The 20,951-nt window shown below is 37.7% G+C and overlaps 1 protein-coding gene across 2 annotated transcripts in view; it reads left to right on the forward strand.

Moving 5' to 3' along the window:
- Positions 1 to 20,951, forward strand: part of ZFAND3 (zinc finger AN1-type containing 3) — a 335,701-nt gene that overhangs the window by 269,309 nt on the left and 45,441 nt on the right. For both annotated transcript variants that reach the window (XM_059177840.1, XM_059177841.1), the window contains exon 4: positions 9,368 to 9,433. In XM_059177840.1, coding sequence (XP_059033823.1) covers positions 9,368 to 9,433 — 66 coding nt within the window. The remainder of the gene's footprint in view (positions 1 to 9,367; positions 9,434 to 20,951) is intronic.

Consider the following 20,951-nt stretch of genomic DNA (forward strand, 5'->3'; position numbering starts at 1 on the left):
CTACATAAACTGTATAAACACTTTCCTAGATGATTCAAATCGTGGCATTTTCAACTATTATTTTTGCAAAGGGAGGTCCCTTTAGCAAGACCTTTTAGCACTCATTTCTGTAAAATAAGAAGGTTAGACACAAGGACCCTCCATTCAGTGTCACTGTGGGCGCTTTGCCCGCCATGGTATGGTGACCCATAGTGGAGGCTCAGCCAAGGACCAAGGAGAAAGGTCCTGTATTCAAATTTCTTTTTAAATGTCCATAGGGCAATACCTGTGGGATAAGTAGAAGTCTTTTTCCATTTTCTATGAAGCTTCTTTTGAAGAACATGCACAAGTCACCTCCCTTTCTGAAGCAGGCATTGCAGCCTTGCAGTTGCTGATGAGGGCCAAGATAACTATGTCAAAAAAAAAAGTTCTTCTCTTGCTGAGTGGTTTCTCCATTAATGTTGTTTTGAGATTCATGCTCATGTTGATGGTAAAATGCAAATACAGAAATCTGTTTGGGGTGTTAGTTACACCTGTAAATAGTCAGAACTGAAGCCTAAATTGAAGAAGTGACAGCTCCTGATTTCATATCCATATTAAATATGCTTTATCACAGAGAGAAACAAGTATCTAAAAGTAGAACTATTAGCCAGGTGATATTTTTGACCTCTCAAAAAAGGGTTCTAGTTTTGATCACTAAGATGGTGGTGTTTTAGAATTTCAGTGTTAATTGCTATTGGACTTTATCACATTTTGGAATTTTGGTATCAGGTATTTTCAGTTTTTTAATATATCGGAAGCTCTGTTTTAGTTATACAAAGGTTCTGGGTAAGAGATCATGTCTGAAAAGCTGAAATCAAACATTTAATGGCTCAGAATTTTTTTAATTCCTTGAATCATGTTTTTACTCTATATATAAGTAGTAGAAATGGAATATCCTGGGTTGATATAACTGTAGAGTTTTCCACTACCCCTTGCCTTTCTTTGTTTCCTCAAATAGTTAACATTTTGTGGAGAAGAGGCTAGACATTTTACTGTTATTAATGCTGGTGCATCCAGTTGGTTTCCTAAGACCAGAATAAACCAATTGGCATGTGAGGAAAGTGGAGAAAGTGGAAAGTGTATTAACCTTTAGGTTCATTGTTTTGTTCTATGTCAGTGGTTCTCAAAGGGGACTTGTAGAGGTCCCTAAGACCCATTCAGGAGTCCATTGGGTCCTTCCTTTTCCAACTATGTATCTGTGGAAGGGTGGATTTTCTTGAAGGCCTAATTTAAAATTGAAAGCACATGTGGATGTGAAAAGTCAGATGTCTTCCTTTAAGACGGACAGCTCTCATAATTTTCTTTAAAATTGTATAATTTCTTTTTATAACAGTATGTTTTTATGTTGATGTAGTTATTTTTGTGAATTTTAAATGAAGTTATCTTACTAAAATTTTTTCAGTTTTAATTTCAGTTCAGGTACATATCAGTAGGTATAGTCCACATAAACAGAAACTTGCTAGTATCTTTAATAATTTTTAAGTATAAAAAGATCCCAAGGGGACACCTGAGTGGCTCAGTTAATTGAGCATCTGACTCTTGATTTTGGCTAAGGTCGTGATCTCAGGTTTCCATAATTGAGCTCCACATGTAGCTCTGCAATGAGCACAGAGTCTACTTGTCCCTGTCCCTCTGCTTCTCCCCTAGTTCTATGCTCTCTCTCTCTCTCTCTCTAAAATAAATTAAATTTTTTTTGTTGGGGGAAAGGTCCCAAGCCCAAAATGTTTTAGAACTGCTGTGCTATACCAACATGTAACTGTGGTGAAAATCAACTATATATATAAAATAGCTCCATTTTCCTTTTGAATAGTTTTGTATGTTCGGTAATTGCTTTTGGTCTGGATTATTTTCATTCAGTAGTGAAAAATATATTTTTGAACACCTAATGTGCTAGATTACGAAAATGAGTAAGACTTTGCTCTTGCCCTTGAGGCTCATTCCATTTAAGGTCATTGCTGGGTCAAGAGAGAATATTTCTTCCAAAGCACATCCCATGGTCACTTCAGGAATGTCCACTTTAACTCCTCTAAAAGAGTCCCATCAGTACTAGGCAAGTAGAAAGTATTCCTGATTTCATTTTATTTTTTTAAGTGTTCTTCCCTGGGGGGAGAGTGGTGTGGGAGAGTTTTTAATGTTATTTCTGTTGGGAAATAGGCTAATAAGCCTACTCACACACAAACATACACTAACATTTGCAGAGCTGCCCAGCACTGTAATTTGTTTAGGGGAGCAGGGGTAGAATGGTAATGAAATTTTGTTGAGAAGCCCTTTATGAGCAAAACAGATAGCTACCAGTAGCAACTTCTGACCCACTTTGAAAATCTTCTCCTCATGAATCCCTAATTTAGATCTAAATGGTATGAGAGATCATGCAATAAGTCAGGATTAGAACTTCTAACTGAGAAAGTAACACTTGGATTCTGTAACAAGCTTTGTAAATGGTTTAATTTGGTAGTTTCATTTGGAGAAATGGGAGGGCTATTATCTGTGCTGAAGATTTTCTGTAAACTTAGATTCCCACTCATTATATCTTTATGTATTCTTGTTTTTAATTGATGGTCCTTTTCAAACTCAATTATGTAGACAGATTAAGTGTGTTCTTTCTTATTAAAACAGTTCATGAATTGCACATTTAAGATGAGGTTGGAGATCACCTTTTCTTTTCTGAAGGAGATGACTTATTTTCTAGTGCATTTTGATTTGTTCCTGATACTCATTTCTTACTGTTTATTTCTTAACCATTTATTATTTTATGTCTCCATGTATGTATTGAAGGCTTTTAAAGAAGGAATCTTTTGCTACTGAATAAATACAGTTTTTTTTTTTTTAAGATTTTATTGATTTACTTGAGAGAGAGAGAGAGAACAAGAGAGAGTACACAAGCTGGGTGGGGGAGGTAGAGGGAGAAGCAAACTACCAGCTAAGGGGGGAGCATGACGCAGGGCTCCATTTCAGGACCCTGGGATCATGACCTGAGCCAGAGGCAAATGCTTAACTAACTGAGCCACCTAGGTGCCCTGAAATACAGATTCTGACAATATTTTTAAAAAGATTTAGGGGGCGCCTGGGTGGCTCAGTCATTAAACATCTGCCTTCAGCTCAAATCATGATCCCAGGGTCCTGGGATTGAGCCCACATCAGGCTCCCCACTTAGTGGAAAGCCTGCTTCTCCCTCTCCCACTCCCCCTGCTTGTGTTTACTATCTCACTGTCTCTCTGTCCAATAAATAAAATCTTAAAAAAAAAGAAGATAGCTTTACATTCTTAGTATAGCCATATCCGGAGACAGTGTAGAGTTTATTTTACTGCCTCCGTCACATAGTGTTTGATTTTTGGTTTTTGGTTTTTGGTTTTTGTTTTGCTTGGATTTTTGTTGTTGTTGTTTACTTTGTTTTTGTTTTAAGATTTTATTTATTTATTTGGCAGAGAGAGAGAGGGAGAAGCCGGCTCCCCGCTGAGCAGAGAGCCCAATGCGGGTTCAGTCGTAGGATACCTGAGATCATGACCTGAGCCAAAGGCAGAGGTTTAACCGACTGAGCCACCCAGGCACCCCATATTTTGTTTTGGTTTTTAAGTTGCTTAATCAAAAACCTCTTGATAAGATTTTATAAATCTCTTGAGAGGGAGGAGAATTGTACCTCTTGAATCTGCTGTCAGAAAACACCTTTTGAACACTGAGCCTAGAGAAGTGAGATGCTGGGTGGTAAACAGTGTGCAGATTATGAGAGAGTGGAATTGAAGCTGGTTAAAAAGGATGATGCATTTCTAATTAGCCCATGGTGCCTTTAGTTGGAAATTAATTAGATACTGTTATGTAAATGTCATGTTAATTAAGCAAGAATAGTGAAGTGTTATGAGTCTGCAAAGGAATGGCTATTTTTGTGTATTAATGTTTTCCAGTTACCATGAAAGAGCTGATAGTAGAATATTTGTTTGATTATTGAACTTCTGGCAGTTTTTAGCTGACTGACTCCTTGACAGTCCATTTTTCTTAATTGCTGTGCTTTAACACGTGTTTAAACTGCAGCCAATGAACCCTGTGGATCTAGGAACCAAAAATAACCAGTCATCATAGCTGTTTTAAGAAAACCTTTCTGGGTAGATTGTTGATCTCTATTATTTTCAAGGTTAAGGAGAAATACTGTTTTTCTGTATTTACTTAGCCTTAGATTTGGAGTGCCTAAGATGATTGCCATCCTAAACACAGCTGCTTCCAGGACTGTGTTCTCTGCTTCCTCCTTGAGTCGTAGTCTTCAACCAGTCTGTGGGACTGACTACTACATGGGTAGGCTCCGAGGTTTTTTTGACCATTAACTCCATAGGAGGCTGACAGAAAATTTGAGAATTCTGCCACTTCAGCTTGAAATATGAGTGTTCGGTAGTTAATGGATACCTTTGTTCAGTCTTTCTGGATTTGCAGGTTATAGTGAAGTTAGTATGCAGATTTGCCCCCTGTCTTCAACTGTACAGGCCTGAAATTAGTACTGTTTCTCCAAGAAAATCCACTATGCTTTTAGAAATGCTATAAAGACTTCTTGTTGGAAATACAGCTGAAGAATTATATTTCATGCCTCTCACGTGGAATTGCAAATGCAATCTATAGTGCTACATAATGTATGACACCTTTAATACAAGAATAGAAACATCCCTAGAAGACAGAACAGCGTATTCTGACTTCTGGTCACAAACCACAAACTACCACAGACATTGTTTACTTGTAAATTTCAGGATCTAAATTGTTGAAACTTGGGAAAAAGTCCTTGAATATAACATCAAATGCAAAATGATAATCTGTCATTAAATATCTGCAGATAATGAAGGAATTTGGGAAAAAAAAAGATATTTAATACACTTCAGCAAAAGAAAGCATAGAGAACTCATAGTAATTGCCTAAAATTTAGTTTCATTTGCTTAATCTTAATATCATTTGGTTCAGAATCCCCAGAGAGCCTTTCATTAAATAAGGAATTTTAACTGTGGGTTTAGTTTTTTTTTTTTAATACTTAAAAACCCAGAACTTTTTTTCCAAACTCACTTGTCACTACCATACACTACAGGGTAATGGTGTAAATAGTTCTGTGCTTAGAAATATATTTCTTTTCTGAACTGTGATCACACTGAACACGTAAAACACATGCACATACACATTCATCACATTCACTTATAGAATGCAATTATGAAGAGGCTTCCTCACCTTGCTCTTCAGCTGTTAGCTCTGTCTACCCTCCTATTTGCAAAGAGGAAGAAGGGCCAAAATTAGAGCAGGGTTTACAGTGACTTATTGGACTATTTGCTACCATCAGGCATTAGAAAGCTCAGTAAAGAAAAGCCAAGTCCATTCCTTGATAGAGCAAGTGCCCTTTGACTCTTATATCAGCTCCCCAAATTATTTTGTTTGTTATACCTACATGGCACCCATGTTGTATGTAGACAAAAACTTGAAAAGGTTCCCCTTGAGTGTTTCTTAATTTTCTGTTTTCATTTTAACAGAATTGATTTGGAATTCTAGATGATCCCTGACCTAACAGTGGTTCAATTTAAGATTTTTAGGCTTTAGGATGGTGTGAAAGCCATATCCATTCAGTAGAAACCATATTTGAACTTTGAATTTGGATCTTTTCTTGGGCGGACGTTAAATTTGGATCTTTCCCTAGGCTAATGGTATATGGTATGATACCCTTTCATGGTGCTGGGCAGCAGCAGGGAGAACAGCTTCCAGTTAGCTTCACCTTCATAAGGGTAAACAGCCATACACTTAGAACCATTCTGTATCCACACAACCATTCTGTTTTTCACTTTCAGTACATTATTCAACAAATAACATGAGGTATTCAAGACTTTGGGCTTTGTGTTAGATGATTTTGCCCAATTGTAGGTTAATGGAGGTGTTCTGAGCACACTTAAGATAAGCTATGCTAACTATAATATTTAGTAGGTTAGGTGTATTAAATGCATTTCCACCTTAAAATTAATCAACTTATGATGGCTTTATTGGGACATAACCCCATTGTAAGTTGAGGAAGATCTATAATTGTGTAGAAGTAGATATAATCTCCTGTGATAACTATTTTTATTTGGGAGTATAGGAATTTTGTATGATAGCACAATTACTGTAGAATATATGTGCAGTGCTCATATGCATCCATTCTGGATTTTAAAGAGTTTCATAGGTTATAGTCTTCCAGACCAAACTTAATTCCAAGCTTTCTGTTTATAATACTGTCTAGTTATCAAAGCTAGGATATATTATCACTGCTAGTTACTCATGCTGTCAATTTGTTTTGCCTCAACTGTGGTTCCATTTGTACTTTCCTAGTGAATACATTGGATTGGGTTGTTAGTTTAACAAGCTCTCTGGAGAACACTTTCATGATGATACATATTGAGATGTGCAGGGTAGCCTTAAAGTTACTTGCGTATTTGCCAAAACCTACAGAAATTCATTCATTAGGAATTTTAAAAACCATCCACTCTGTAGCCACAGATTGAGGTAAAGATTACATTTGTAAATATGGTAGTGTTAATTCATGAGTCCCAGCTAAATTTCTTTAGGGGCTTTGATTTGACCAATTCCTCCCTTCTCTCATAATTTTACTGGATGAATTATTTTATGTCCTTTTAAAAATGTATTCTGATAGTTATGGAATCTTGTGTTCCTTGCAGCTCATGATGTTGTAGGTACTCTGTGATCTTGGCCAGATATTGAGCTTGGAGTTAAAGAAAATGTTATCAGAAATTGGAACTGATTGGGTTGTTAATATTTACATTGTGTTCAGATGTTTTTAAAATCAGTTCTTTGCCCACGCCCACCTGTTGCATCAAAATTTCCAGAGTCTGGGTCTGGAAATCTCTATTTTGAAAATGCCCCCTTGACCTTTCTAGATTCTGGCAATGTTCTAATATTTTTATCTGATGGTTGTTACACAAATACATATACGTTAAAACCCTTCAGTGTGTCTATTTAAGATTTGTGCACTTTATTGTAGTATTTCATGCTTTCTGTAATACCTCTTGAACTTTTTTTTTCTTTCTTTCTTTTTTTTTTTTTTTTTTAAATCAAGTAAACCACTCCCAATGCAGGGATTGAACTCATGAACCCAAGATCAAGAGTTACATGCTCTACGGACTGAGCCAGCCAGGCACCCCTTGTAATACCTCAATTAAAAGAAAAAGATTTTTTTTTTAAAGACACATTACTCTCCTGATTTCATTAAGCAGCTTGTAGTGGTTACTTAATAAACACTATTAATTGTCCACTGTTCACATAGTCATAACCCAAGAATAGATGACAAGGTGGGTCTTGGCTCCTGGGAACATAGAATCTGGTGATAAAGTATCACATAATATAATATACTTTATATAATATACTTTATTATATAAAGTATAATATACTTTAGGAAGTCTTTTTGTACAGATTGTCTCATCAACACTGTGGCTTATAGGCAATTTACTATCCCTGCTTTTTTGTTAAACTTATCCCGGATTACTCAGCAAGTAGGAGGTAGTTGCATGACTTTAAATTAAGAGTAGGAGGTAGTTGCATGACTTTAAATTAAGTCTTTATAACAGCCTGTAATTCCTTAGAAACAAGAATGCTTCAGTTAACAACAACAAAAACCCAAATCACAAACCTCATATGGAGGAAAAAGCCAACGTGTTTTTATTTATCTGTAGAAGTCATTATCCAGAGAGTTCTTAATAGATATGGAATTTGTGTCAAATTTTCCTGCAGTTCATTGTCACTTCATGTTGCCTATTTTTAATATCACAATTCCAATGGACTCTGGAATTTCAGTATGTTAAGCTTTCTCTAGTGACTGTGATGTTTGTGGAAAAATATTTCAACTGAAACACCTTGCTCTCTATGGCCTTCCTAACTTTCCGTTTATTCTTGCCTCAAGAAAATTCTTGCCTCATTTTCAATTTTTTGAGAAGTATTTCTAGGAGATGCTGTCCAACATTGAATATTGTTCTTCCTGATTACATTTAGTATTTATTGTTTGTTCCATATTCTTTGGCACTTAGTCATTTCACATTTAACTCTTTATTACTGTCATGTATTGTTCTTTATTTATGTACACAAATCTTGCCTTCCTAAAAGGATTAGAAGCTCCCTGAGCACGAGACTATCCCATGGCACACAGTAGGATTTTCTAAGTACTCTTTGACAGTAACAATACACTCAACTTGGTTTTTCCTTCCTTTTCCTTTTTCCCCTTGGTGTCTAAAGTTAGCTGCTGTTACATCCTTGGTGTAGGATAAAGTGGACTAATGAACTTCATAGGTGGAATCTCTGGGTCTCAAAACCCAAAACTCTAAGAATAAGGCTCAGAGCTCTTTCTTCTTTTTTTTTCTAATGGGTAACTTCTGTGATCAGAAGTCGTCATAGTTGGCATACAAGTATGCCAAGAAATCATGTTTCCCTTTGCCAATCATCATCACCTGAGGAACCTTTTCAAAATACTGTAACATTTGCTTGTGTGTTTTATTCCTTTACGATCATCATCACTGGCCCTCTTAGGGCATGTCGAGAAATACTGGTATTCATGTTTATACAGTAACTTCCTATTTTAGAAGGTAGGGCATGGTCTCCAATATGGGACGGTTGGAGTATATATCAGTATCAACTTAAGAATTTGTTGGTGGTCCTGATTCTGGAGAGTGAAATTACTGCTTTTCAAGCCCTCACTCAGTAACTGACTGTGTCTCTTGTATACTCTTGACTTATGCTTATCTACCAGATACCTGGGCTCACAAAGATTCCATAAAAGGCCTCTCTTCCTATCATATTCTTACAATTAAGCTAGATAGTCTTCCTTGTTCAGTAATTTTCTTTATATATTAAAATGATCCCTTAGTTTTTTATAAAACAGTGTTTTGTTCCTTAGGGAGTTTCCCCTCTTTAAGTAAGGCTAGTTTTGCAATTAATTCAAAGGTGGGATGACCACTGAGATCAACTTTAGAGGGAGTGCTCCTGCTTTTGCTCTGTGGAAAAACTCATCTCCCCAAACTTACCTGGTAGTTTCCTCTCATGTGGATTGGAATTCTAATTAAAATTTTATCCTCAACTCTTGAACATTATGAAACTCCATTGTTTTTTATGAAAAGCATGTTATGATATAGAAAGAATATGGACCTATGGTCTAAATAGCTGAACTGAAATAGGGTCCTTAGAATTAACCTTCCACTACCACCCCACCAGCCACTTCCTTCTTTCCTGTTGCTCCTCTTCATGCATATTTTCAGGTTGATCCCTGCTTTGTTTTCAGTTCCTCTTTATCCAAGATAGCAACTTTGGGCATGTAGAAGATATGTCCTGACTGACGTGCCTGCCTTTCTGTTTCTAGGTGGGCCATGCACAGACACAGCTCATGTCTCGTTAATCACACCAACCAAAAGATCCTGTGGTACAGGTACGTATATCATTCTTATCTGGATTCATTCTTATCTGGATTCCTCATAGAAATTAGCTACTGGTTTTAACATGGTGTCTTTCCAAGATACTCTCTAATTTCTTCCATCAGTTGTCAAGTGGTGTATTATGTGCTAAGTATTGGGAGTAAGGTGGAGTGAACAGGGGTCAGAGTTGTGCTCTTTGAGGTCAAGTTGAGTTAATGCTGGCAGCTAGAACCAAGAAGATGGACATTAAAATTTATCTACTTAATGTTTGAAGAGTATTGTTAAGACATGAAACAGTAAAATACAGATAATTGCCTAGTTTCTGGCCTGTGTCTAATTTGTCTAAGTCTTGGACCTACTACAAAAACATTATTTAAATAGTGGAGCTGCAGGGTGAAAGAAATTTTGTAGTACAGATAATGTTTTAACTTGACAATTATAGTATCCTAATAGTTTTAGAAAATTATTTTCTCCCGTTCATCTTAAAGCTGAGGGGTATGCTGAAATCATTCTTTTTAGGTGCATAGAATCCCAAACACACATCTGTGCTTCTGTGACATTTTTATTAAACATGAAGTCATGAATATTGTAGCTTTCTAAAGAATAATCGTAATGCCCATTGCTCCCTTAGTCTGTAGCTTAGTTTATTTTAAACATTATTTGCCTTTTCTAGTAATGCTGTCTTAAATTTAAAATATCTTAAAAATTTAAAAATATCTTAAAAATTTTATTTGGGAGAGTCAAACTAACTATATTGTTTTTTTTCAGAGGTCACAGAATCTTTTCCATAACTTAAAAAGTCCTTTTAACTCCCCAGCAGAAATAACACAAACTATTTCTGTGTACAAAGTTAAACTAAGCCTCAGTCCCTTAAATGCTCCTAGTTTTGATGTTAAACCTGAAACAGGGCCTGTCCTTGCATGGTTTCAGAGTAACGTCTAGGCATTGAACTCTAAGGAATTTAATTTTACTCTTCTCTACCAATTTTGAGATGGGGCGGGGAGTATGTGAGATTGTACTAGCATGCTCTCATCCTTCCTGTGCCCAGTACCTGAGCTCTCCTGGGTAGTTCTGGTTGAGATAGAAGAAAGCTGTGCCCTTGGGTAAGGCCATCCTGACTGATCAGTGGGAAGTTAAGAGAGCCAGCTTCCTATACCCACTCTAGCCAGAAGCTTGAAAACACTCAGAGCCCTTTGATTTCGGGCCCAACACTTAACATGCACCAGTATTCTTAGTCTTTCTTCATTCCTTTCTTCCAGTCTTGGTTCCCAGAGTAGAGTCTACCATTGGCACTACTAACATGTTGAGGTAGTCAAGGAATGGGCTTTCAAGTACATTGGGTCATCAGAGAGATTTAGAAAGGAGACTCATGTGCTCAGCGTAGACACTGATATTAGTAGGAACCCTTCCTGAATATCATGTGCTTTTTTCTTTCATTTTCTAGGCAGATTTCTTTCCTCTCTCTGCTCCCATACAATTTCGTTTATTTAAAAATAATCACAGTATTTACTGCATGCTTACTAAATTACCAGGCACCATTCAATATGTTTTATATACATGTTCCCTTAATCTTCAGAACGGTTCTGCAAGATAATTATTTCTCTTTTGTAGATGACAAAAATGGGCACTCAGAAAGTTAAGTTTTTCTGGGGTGGTAATATTGCTAGTAAGCAGTAGAGTCAGGACTTGAACACAAGTCTTTTATTCTTTTATTAAGTTTCTAAATTTAATTTCTAATATAGGTAACATACAGTGTTACATTTGTTTCAGGTGTACAGTATAGCAATTCAGCATTTCTCTGCATTACTCAGTGCTCATCCTGCTAAGTATTATCTTAATCCTCATCACATATTTCACTCATACCACCACCCACCTTTCCTCTGGTCACCATCACTTTGTTGGACACAGATCTCTCAGATGCTAAAGCCTGTGTTGTTTCCCACCACATAATGTTACTGCTTATCACATTTTACTGTAATCATTTATACTCCCAGCCAGTCAGTGGAAAAACATATCATTGGTGAAATATGGAGAAAGAGAAACAGGATTTTGAAACACTGCATATTGTGAAGTGGTTTAAAAATGTTGAGTTCTAGAAACAGATCTGATGTCAGATCCTAGCCTAGCCACTTAACAAAATGTGATTTGGGGTAAGTAAGTTAACATCTAAAAATGTGTTCTTCATCTGAAAACTGGGATGAAAACTCTTTCTCATAGGTTTGATTTGAGAAATAATAGACATAAAGCTCACATAATCTTCAAAAATGGGGCCTGCTACCATACTAATCACTAAAGATTCTGTGTGGTGTTGATGGTGTTGGTATCACATTAATATGTATCTTAGGCAGAAAGAAGAGTAGAATAGAAGTTATTTTTAACAGAATGGATTGCCGTTATCTAGTTTCATTAACTGATACTGTTGATCACATTTTTTGTTGCATGTTAGTACTATATCAGGAACTGAGGGTAGAATGCACATGATGAGGGAGGCATTGAGTTCTCAATCACACATTCCCAGGCCTCCTTTTAGGTGAATATAATACCTCTTAACTAAAAAGAGATTGAGACTTTCTGGCTTGGAAGGAGATTAATGCACTGTGCAGGTCACTCCCAAAAAGCCTGAAGGAAAGTAAAGATTTCCTAGTGTGGTACTTCTTTTCGAAAGCCTGCCTGTGTCCCCTCAGGCTTCTTAAACTAACCAAATGGCTTCTGCCTTACACAGAAGGGTCCTGACTTCAGAAGACAGAGCTTCATCACTTTCAGAGATAAATTAAGTGATTTGCTTTGAGAATCACAGGTTGACTGTCTTTGTTTCCATCTTTCTGTCCTGGAATGAGAAGGTTGCCCATTGTAGGGATTCTGGGCATTATTTTGGTGGTGGTGGGGGGGAATCACCACCAGTTACTTATTGTTGTGTTGCTGGAGTATCTTGTATTCTTTTCTTTAGGTCTAGTCTTCAAGAGTAGGGCGCAGTGCTTCTAACACATGCCCTGTGGTGCTTCTGCCATAGTGGGTACCGCAACTAAAGAATATCTTCGGTTCTCCTAAAGAGCTCTCGGACGTGGGCTTCAGGTGTAGGTGATCAGTAAATAATTACCATACAACCACATGTTATTTCTTATGAGCTGTAGAGTGAGACCCTCTGTATTAGACTATACCAACTCTTCCCAGCCAATCTGTCCATACAAGTTTGGACCTAAAAGCAGCTCCTAGCATAATAATGACATTATAGGGGCGCCTGGGTGATGGTGCAGTTGGTTAAGTGTCTGATTCTTGATTTTGGCTCAGGTTATGATCTCAGGGTCGTGAGATCAAGTCCCATGTTGGGCTCCATGCTGGATGTGAAGCCTGCTTAAGATTGTCTCTCTCCCTCTCCCACTCCTCTACTCCCCCTATGACTTCCATCTCTAAAGATAATAATAATAATGATGATGATGATGATGTTATATTAGAAAAAGGATACTCAGGCTAGAATCAAGTGGTTGTGTTTTTTTTTTTTTTTAAGATTTTTATTTATTTATTTGACAGAGATCACAAGTAGGCAGAGATTCAGGCAGAGAGAGAGAGAGAGGATGAGGAAACAGGCTCCCTGCTGAGCAGAGAGCCCAGTGTGGGGCTGGATCCCAGGATCCTAGGATCTTGACCCGAGCTGAAGGCAGAGGCTTTAACCCACTGAACCACCCAGGTGCCCCTCAAGTGGTTCTTTAAATGAGTGATCTCTGAAGAAGGGCATATAATAATAGTCTCTGAGGTATGGGGAGAAAATAATAAAAGCTCTTCATCTCAGCTTTTTAAAATTTCCGTTTTCCAAACTTAGTTCATAATTATATATTAGTCTATGCACATAGTTTAAAACCAGCAAGTTCACAGAGAAATATATATAATATTAAAGGAATGTAGTCAAGTATTTTAGAAATGCATGTACACTCAGAAAATTGACCTCAAATAGGTCATTTCTTTGTACTTTAGTACAAAGTACTTAGTACTTTGACAATTAGATATTAAGATTAGCATTAGACACATTATTACATGGTCTTTATACATTAAGGCCTGAATGGTTGATTATGTCTCTTTATTTTTCAAGTGACTACTTTTTGATTAGAGGGTATTGTAATTTAGAAAGGTGGACAGAGCTTTAACCATCAAAATTAGAGTGGGAACTCTTTTTAAGAAACTGCTTTGTGAGAACTGTGCATCTAATAAGCAGATTGCAGAAAGGAGCAGTAATGGCAAATGAAAGATCAGTTTGTATTTGTGAGCTAGGTGAGAAAGGCTTTTCTTTAGATGCTGGCTTTTAGCCACATAGCACTATTAACATTTAAACTCTTTGTGATCTTTAGGTGGGGGGCGGGGGAGAACGCACTGTAATCTTTGTGGTATTTAAGCAGAGAAAAATGAAGTGAAGCTGTGTGTGGCTTTGTTGAGCTTCAGGGTATCTACAGTGAGCAAAGAGTTGAGAAGTGCTGCCAAGTCTCAGGTTGCTTTTGGTTAGAATGTGAGAGTTAAAGCATTTCATACCTTCAGATTACTAGAGAGAGGTTATGTTTCTTCCAAAAGCTCAGAATGTTTTGCACATGTTCCCTTGTTAATTCTCACAACATTCCTGCCAAGAATGAGTATATTGTGAAAGAAAGAGTTCACTTTCCTTGGCGACAGACTGCCAGAAGATTCCCTTTTGTCCTTCATCTTTTTTATCAAGTTACTCCTTAAGCCAGAATGTAGTCCAAGCTATGGTCATCTCCATCAGATAACTGTATTTTGAAGATTATTTGGATGTTTAGATGAATATATGAGGTCCTGTTTTTGTGTTTAAAGTGCCTTGTGGGACAGGAAGGAAGTTTGTTCCATTTTCATAGGATTTCTTGTTGAAAGACCTAACTTTTTCTTCATAAGACTTTTTTTTAACAGAGAGTTACAGCAAAAGAAATAAGTTGTTTTGTGTTTCATTTGTTGGAGCTTGATGTTGATGAACCTTGAATTGTAAGCTGTAATTGACAGAACCATGTCTTGTCTGAAATGTTCTTGGAGAAAAATGTGTTTCCACTAGGACCCTTGAACAGAGACTAACTCACGGACCCTACTTCTTCAAAGAGGGGCTTTAAACAATTCCTTGCTCTAGGCCCTACCTTGAATATATGAAGACTTTTTAGCATATCAAAAAAGGAAATTGTGCCTTTCCTAGTTCATCACTCTTATGTGCCTTTATTTTGTTGTTTTCATTTTAATAGTCCCTTAAAAAAAAGATTATACTTATTTATTTGAGAGAGAACACAAGCAGGGGACGCAGCAGAGGAAGAGGGAGAAGCAGACTCCCTGCTGAGCAGGGAGCCTGATTCATGGCTCCATCCCAAAACCCTAGGGAACATGACCTGAGCCGGTCAACTGCTGAACCAGCTGAACCATCCAGGCACCCCTGTAGTCAGTCCCTTTATTTCAGAAGTTAAAATAAGGAAAAAGACATAAGCAAGTTTACAGACTTGATGATACTGTCAAATAGCCTTTTGGTTTACCATATCTATATCTACTTTTACTCTTTTTCCAGCAAGTATGTTGCATAAATAATATTTTCTCTGATACGATTGAAAAATTAGGGTTTTAAATGCTGTGTGTATGTTAAAAATAGTGATTATAATTAGTAGACTATCAAGTAAAATAACCATTTGTGGGGCCATAAGGGAGCTGTAGTATTGCCTGAGATGAAAGCAGATGGGACTAGAAACTGTCCCGTTAAACATCAAGGCAGGTTTTTCCAGAAAGTATCATCAGTTCCACTCTGTTATAAGAAGGATGTTAATTCCTTTTAACTATATATCCCTTGCTTTTAAAATTTTTCTTTTTTCTTTATTTTTTTTTCCCATTTATATTCCTTTTCCTTTTCTTTCAAAAGCTCATATTAATCCTTTGGAGTTACCTGTTTTTCTTTTAGTATGATGAACAGTGACATGAACTAGATACATTTGTATTGCTCATTGTCGCCCCCACCCCCACCCCGCCAGCATTTTCTTGACTCTCTTCTTTCAGACAAGCTGCTTATGTTATTGGCTGTTCTTACAAAGACAAGGGAAGAAACCCCCTTTCAGCTGGAGTTAGGAGAAGATTGATGTACTGTACACTTTCCACATCCATGTTCAGAAGCCAGTTAAAAGGAAATGTTTCATGGTTGCTTATATTACCAGGAGGTTTATATAAGATCTTTTAAATTGATTCAGAAGCAAAAGGGTGGTAGTGTTAAATCGGAGGTGGCCCTGTACATCTGAGAAATACTTAAGAGTTGTGTGTTTTATCTTCTGGTAGAGTCAATCAATATTCATGGAAACTTCTCAACCGGCTGTATGGGTCAATATTGCGTACTGTTACGTGACCCTTCTGTAAGGGATGCTTTGGTGCTTTAAAGAGATGAGACTTTGGGTATGAGTTCAAGTGTAATTCAGTTCTCTGTTTCATTCTTTCTCCTTGGTCCTTCAGGTATAGCTTTTCCCTCAGGTCTGCAGTATCAGCATTTAAGACAGAAAATTAGAAATTTGACCTACTTATGTAATACGCAAGTTCCCATCAGGAGACTATTAGGGAAGATATAAACCTTTCATTTTTTATTAGCATTTAATGTAACCATTGAAGAAAGATCAAAATAGTAAATCTATCATGGTGAAGAAAAAAGGATTAAAAAAATGTTTTACCTCGTGCACTCATCTTGGGTCCTAAAAGAATTCATTGGATTCCTGGAGCAGGGGACAAAAAGGATAACAAATATTTGGCAAGATTGCAAACATTTCTATAATCTAAAAGGTCTGCCTTCCTGTGTTTTACTGTAGAAAACAAGCCACAGGGTTACCATGGTATGCCTTTAATGGCTGTTTATTGATACTGGATGGTTTTTGGCAAGTTGGTGGGCAACTGGAGAAAGGAAATAATCTGCTAAATGCTTCTTCTTGTGTTGGCTTTTATTTTCTGTAAAGATGTTCACCTGCCTGACTTGTTGGTTATATTAAAGAAAAGAATGAGGTAATGAGGCACTGTATAAATAGATGCTTTGATGTGATTTGATACCCAATATGTAGATAATAGATGATTTTCAAAATCCCCTCACATGATGTGTAGATTTCAGAAAGGATTGGGGAGAGCTTACCTGTAAATGAGAGTTTGGTCCCATTGCCACCAATTGATGTGGTTACATATAGGACAGCTAGATATGTAATTTGTATGTTTGCTGGACTTGAAGCCAGAGGCTTGTTTTAGAGGATTTGTTTGAGTCTTGTTCATAAGAAGCAGTATCTTCTCTGAAAAAAGGCTGATCTAAGTGACGATCAAGCCAGGGTGCCAGTCTTGTCAGGAGGCATTTTTGCTCTCAATGGATAAAAATACTCTCCATTATTAAAAGGAAAAGGAAGTGTGATGAGGCCCGCTGCTGTTTTGGATGTGCATACATGAGGAGGCTAGGCTTGGTGCTGAGCCACTCGTGGTGCACATGCTTTGTGCAGACTCAGTTTGCTTACATCCTTGAATGCAGTTACAGCTGGTGTGTGTGTTGGGGGACAGGTTGTGGGTTTGTTTCTTTTTGCATTTGTGGTCATTTATTTTATTTTATCACAGCTTGCACTCTTACCAAGGAGAAAAACCTTGAACTTACATTAGCTGTTCTATTGCTCCACTGGGGCAAAATGCCTGAGCCAACACTATTTGAAAAGGATATCGAGGGAATTTAATTACCCCTCTCCGTCTTTGGAACTTCTGGATTTGGGGGTGTTTCAGGTGCTGCTCCATAGCACATAGGTAGGTGCCTGACAGAGGGCAGCATGTTAGAAACATAGCTTTCCTGAAGCAGTCTTACCAGAAGGAGTGTGATAGAGCAGCCACAGAGCTGCATTATAAATCAGCCGAGCCTTGCAATGATACTGCCCATTAAGGAGACTTTTTTTCGCCCTACTCAGTTCCTGGCTGTACTAATAGAACAGCGCATCAAGCAAGGCTGTAAATAAAAGTTATTACCTAATAGGTGGGTACCGAAGTGGAACGGACAGAGCTGAGGCATGGAGGCCTTATTACTGCTCATCAGCAATTATAAACAGGATAAAGTGTCTGGGACTTGCGCTGATGCAGCGAGGCTAATAGAGGCTGGGAATGACACTAGCCGTGATAGGATGATGTATGCTGATGGGTTTTTACTGCCTCATAGTGCTGCTTGCTTCCAAGACAAGTCATGTTATCCGTTTTCCTGCTTGCTCATCTATCTGAAGAGACAGTCTCCTATTGTCTGTTCTGCCACCAGGTGGGCTGGCATTTATTCCTCATACCTGTGTCTGCTTCTGAGGCACTCCCCGTGTGCAGTCTTAAATATTTCATAATCATGGCCGATTAAGCTGGAATCTTCTTGTATTGCCTGCTGTCATGGATATAGATCACACTTTCAGAAGTGGTTGCTTATGTGTAATATAGGACCAGCTGAGAAACTAGTTAGTCAGCCAGGCCAGTACTTTATTAAAAGACCACTGTGACCGTAGGAACATGCTAAAGAACTGATAAGCATGTGTCTTGCCCCTGGCAGCTTATGGCATAAAAAGTCCAGAAACATAAATATAACTAATTCTGTAATATCCTATAATATTACTAAAGCTGTAGAGAACAAGAAACATAGCTAATGTTTATTTTTTAAAGTGAAGACAGGGAGGAGAAAGCATGCTAATTATTTTTTAAAAAGATTTTACTATTTATTTGACAGAGAGATCACAAGTAGGCAGAGAGAGGGGGAAGCAGGCTCCCCGCTGAGCAGAGAGCCCAATGTGGGGCTCGATCCCAGGACCCTGAGATCATGACCTGAGCTGAAGGCAGAGGTTTAACCCACTGAACCACCCAGGTGCCCCAACTCTGTAAAATGTCTTGGGTATGTTTTTCCTTTTGCATGTAGAGTAGTGATTTGACTTACCAATTCCTGCTTATCCCCCCCCTTTTTTTTTCCCAGAGAGAGAGTTTTCTCTGTAGTGGCCAGTGGAATGGAGGAAGAGATATAAATTGTAGAAAAATGTTTTAAAATAATAGTAGGATTTAATAGTTGATTAAAGCTGGCTGAAGAAAGAATGCAAAGTTGGAAAACTGGGCAACTGAGGGAAGAAAGATATGGCTGATGGCAAGGAAAGAGTAGGAAGAAAAACTGAATCTTTTCAGTTTCTGATGAGCTAAATTTTAGGTTTATTATAGATAGTCCTATAGAAAATTATAAATATCGGTCTAGTTTGGAATCATTAATCTAGAAGCAGTGATTAAGGGCCTGAAAGTGGATAAGGAATGAACACAGAAGAACAAGGAGTTGCTAAGGACTGTAATTGGGATTGTGGGCGAGAGAAAAAGAATCCAGTGAGTTAAGAACCTTAAAGAAAGGAGAAGGCTGCATACAGGGTCTGAAAGAGGTAAGAGAATAGGAGCCAGGAGGTATGAGGACTGAGGAAATTGTTGCCTATGGCTATCAGAATATCATCAGGAAACCTGGAAGAAGTTAGTATGCCATGGTGTGAAACCAAAGCCTATGAGGTCATTAAAGAGGGACTTAACAACCAGGAAACAAGGGCAAGAGACAGAAGTCATTCAGGTAAGGATTTAGGGGAGACATTAAAAACCAGTAAGTAGTGGTGATTAGAAGAGAAATGGAGTTAGGCATTTCTTGACATGGAGTTGTTTAAGATACCCAGGAGGGAGACAAAGGATAAGAGACTCTTAATTTCCGGAAACAAACTGAGGGTTGCTGGAGGGGGTGGGGGTGGGGTAGCAGGGATAGGGTAGCTGGGTGATTGGACACTGGGGAGGGTATGTGCTATGGTGAGTGCTGTGAATTGTATAGGACTGATGATTCACAGATTTGTACCCCTGAAGCAAATAATATATGTTAATTTTTTAAAAATAGGGAAATATTTTGCCCTTGTTAAAATACAAAGGAAAGGATGACCCAGCTTTTGCACCACTGGGTATTTACCCAAAAAGAATGCAAGAACACTAATTCAGAGGGATACATGCATCCCTGTTTATTGCAGCATTATTTACAGTAGGCAAATTATGGAACCCAACCAGTTTGTCTGTCCATTGATTGATGAATGGATAAAGAATGTGGTGTGTGTGTGTATACCTACACATATATAATGAAATATTATTCAGCTATAAAAAAGAGTGAAATCTTGCCATTTGCAATGACATGGGTGGAGCTAGAATGTATAATGCTAACATCAGTCTGAGAGAATCACATACCATATGATTTCACTTGTACGTCGAGTTTAAGAAACAAAATGACCAAGCAAAGAGGAAAAAATGAGAGAAAGAGAGAGACAAAAGACAAATCAAGAAACAGACTCGACTCTAGAGAACAAACTGAAGGTTACCAGAAGGGAGGGTGCCATGATTGGGATTAAGGAGTGTATTTGTTGTGGTGAACCCAGGGTGGTGTATGGAATCGTTAAATCACTACTATATCATACACCTGAAACTAATACTACAGTGTGTGTTAACTCACTAGAATTAAATAAAAACTTTAAAAAAATATACGAATGGAAGGAGAAAGAAATAGAAACTATTACCAGAGAAATAGAAGAGATACACAAGCAAGATTACTTAGAGGCAGAAACCCAGGGGTATTAGTTGTCTCCAAGAGTATAAGGGAAGAGATACAGATACAGATAAAGCGATTTTATTTTTTAATGTATAGATAGCTTGGGGTATACTCTCCATCCCATGGATTTCCTAAAAACCACAACTTTCTATTTGAAGCTACTCTTTCCTTTTGTATTTTCACTGGTGACTAAATCATAAATTATAGTCCTGACTTAATTTCAGATAACTTGTAGTTTGAGAGGACTAAACATTTTTTCTTTTGACCCCTTCCCAGACCCAACTAAAATAAAAGCACAAAAATAACCTGGAGACTGAACCATATAATAAATAAAATTGTGTGTGTTTAACAAAATCAACACTATATATAAATATATAACAATATTATAATACTATTGTATGTGTTTAACATAATCAACAAAGGATTTCTAAAAATGTTTTCAACAAAAGATTTTTAATTTCTAGACATTGTAGTGGGAATGGGTTGAGGCTGAAACTTGATGACTGCAGTGGTGGCAGCCACTGCATGCAAAGAAAGTCAGAAACAGGGCAGAAAATGGGGGTCCACTGAAGGTAGAACGAGGAAAGAAGGATAGAGATTGGTGGTTTAGAATGGTGGGCTCTGGAGGCAGACTGTATGGGTTCCCCTTCCAGTTTCCCAACCACGTAAGAGGAAAAACTGTTGGGCTGCTCTGTGAGCCTTGATTCTCTCCTCTGTAAAATGACAGATCTAACTGTAAAGTTGTTCTGAGAGAAATGAGATCCTGCATTTAAAGCACCTGACATAGTGCCTGATATATATGTTCAGTAGGTACTAGAGATGTGAACAGAAGGTACCTGATGATGGAGTGTGGAGGAAGGTCAGAAAGAACTCCAAGCTCCAATAGTCTGGTTAGAAAAAGACTGGGAATCAGAAACTGTGGTGGTGAGGCCCCCAAGGCCAAG

This window comes from Mustela lutreola, chromosome 6 (assembly GCF_030435805.1).
Source record: "Mustela lutreola isolate mMusLut2 chromosome 6, mMusLut2.pri, whole genome shotgun sequence".
In the NCBI taxonomy this organism is placed as follows: Eukaryota; Metazoa; Chordata; class Mammalia; order Carnivora; family Mustelidae; genus Mustela; species Mustela lutreola.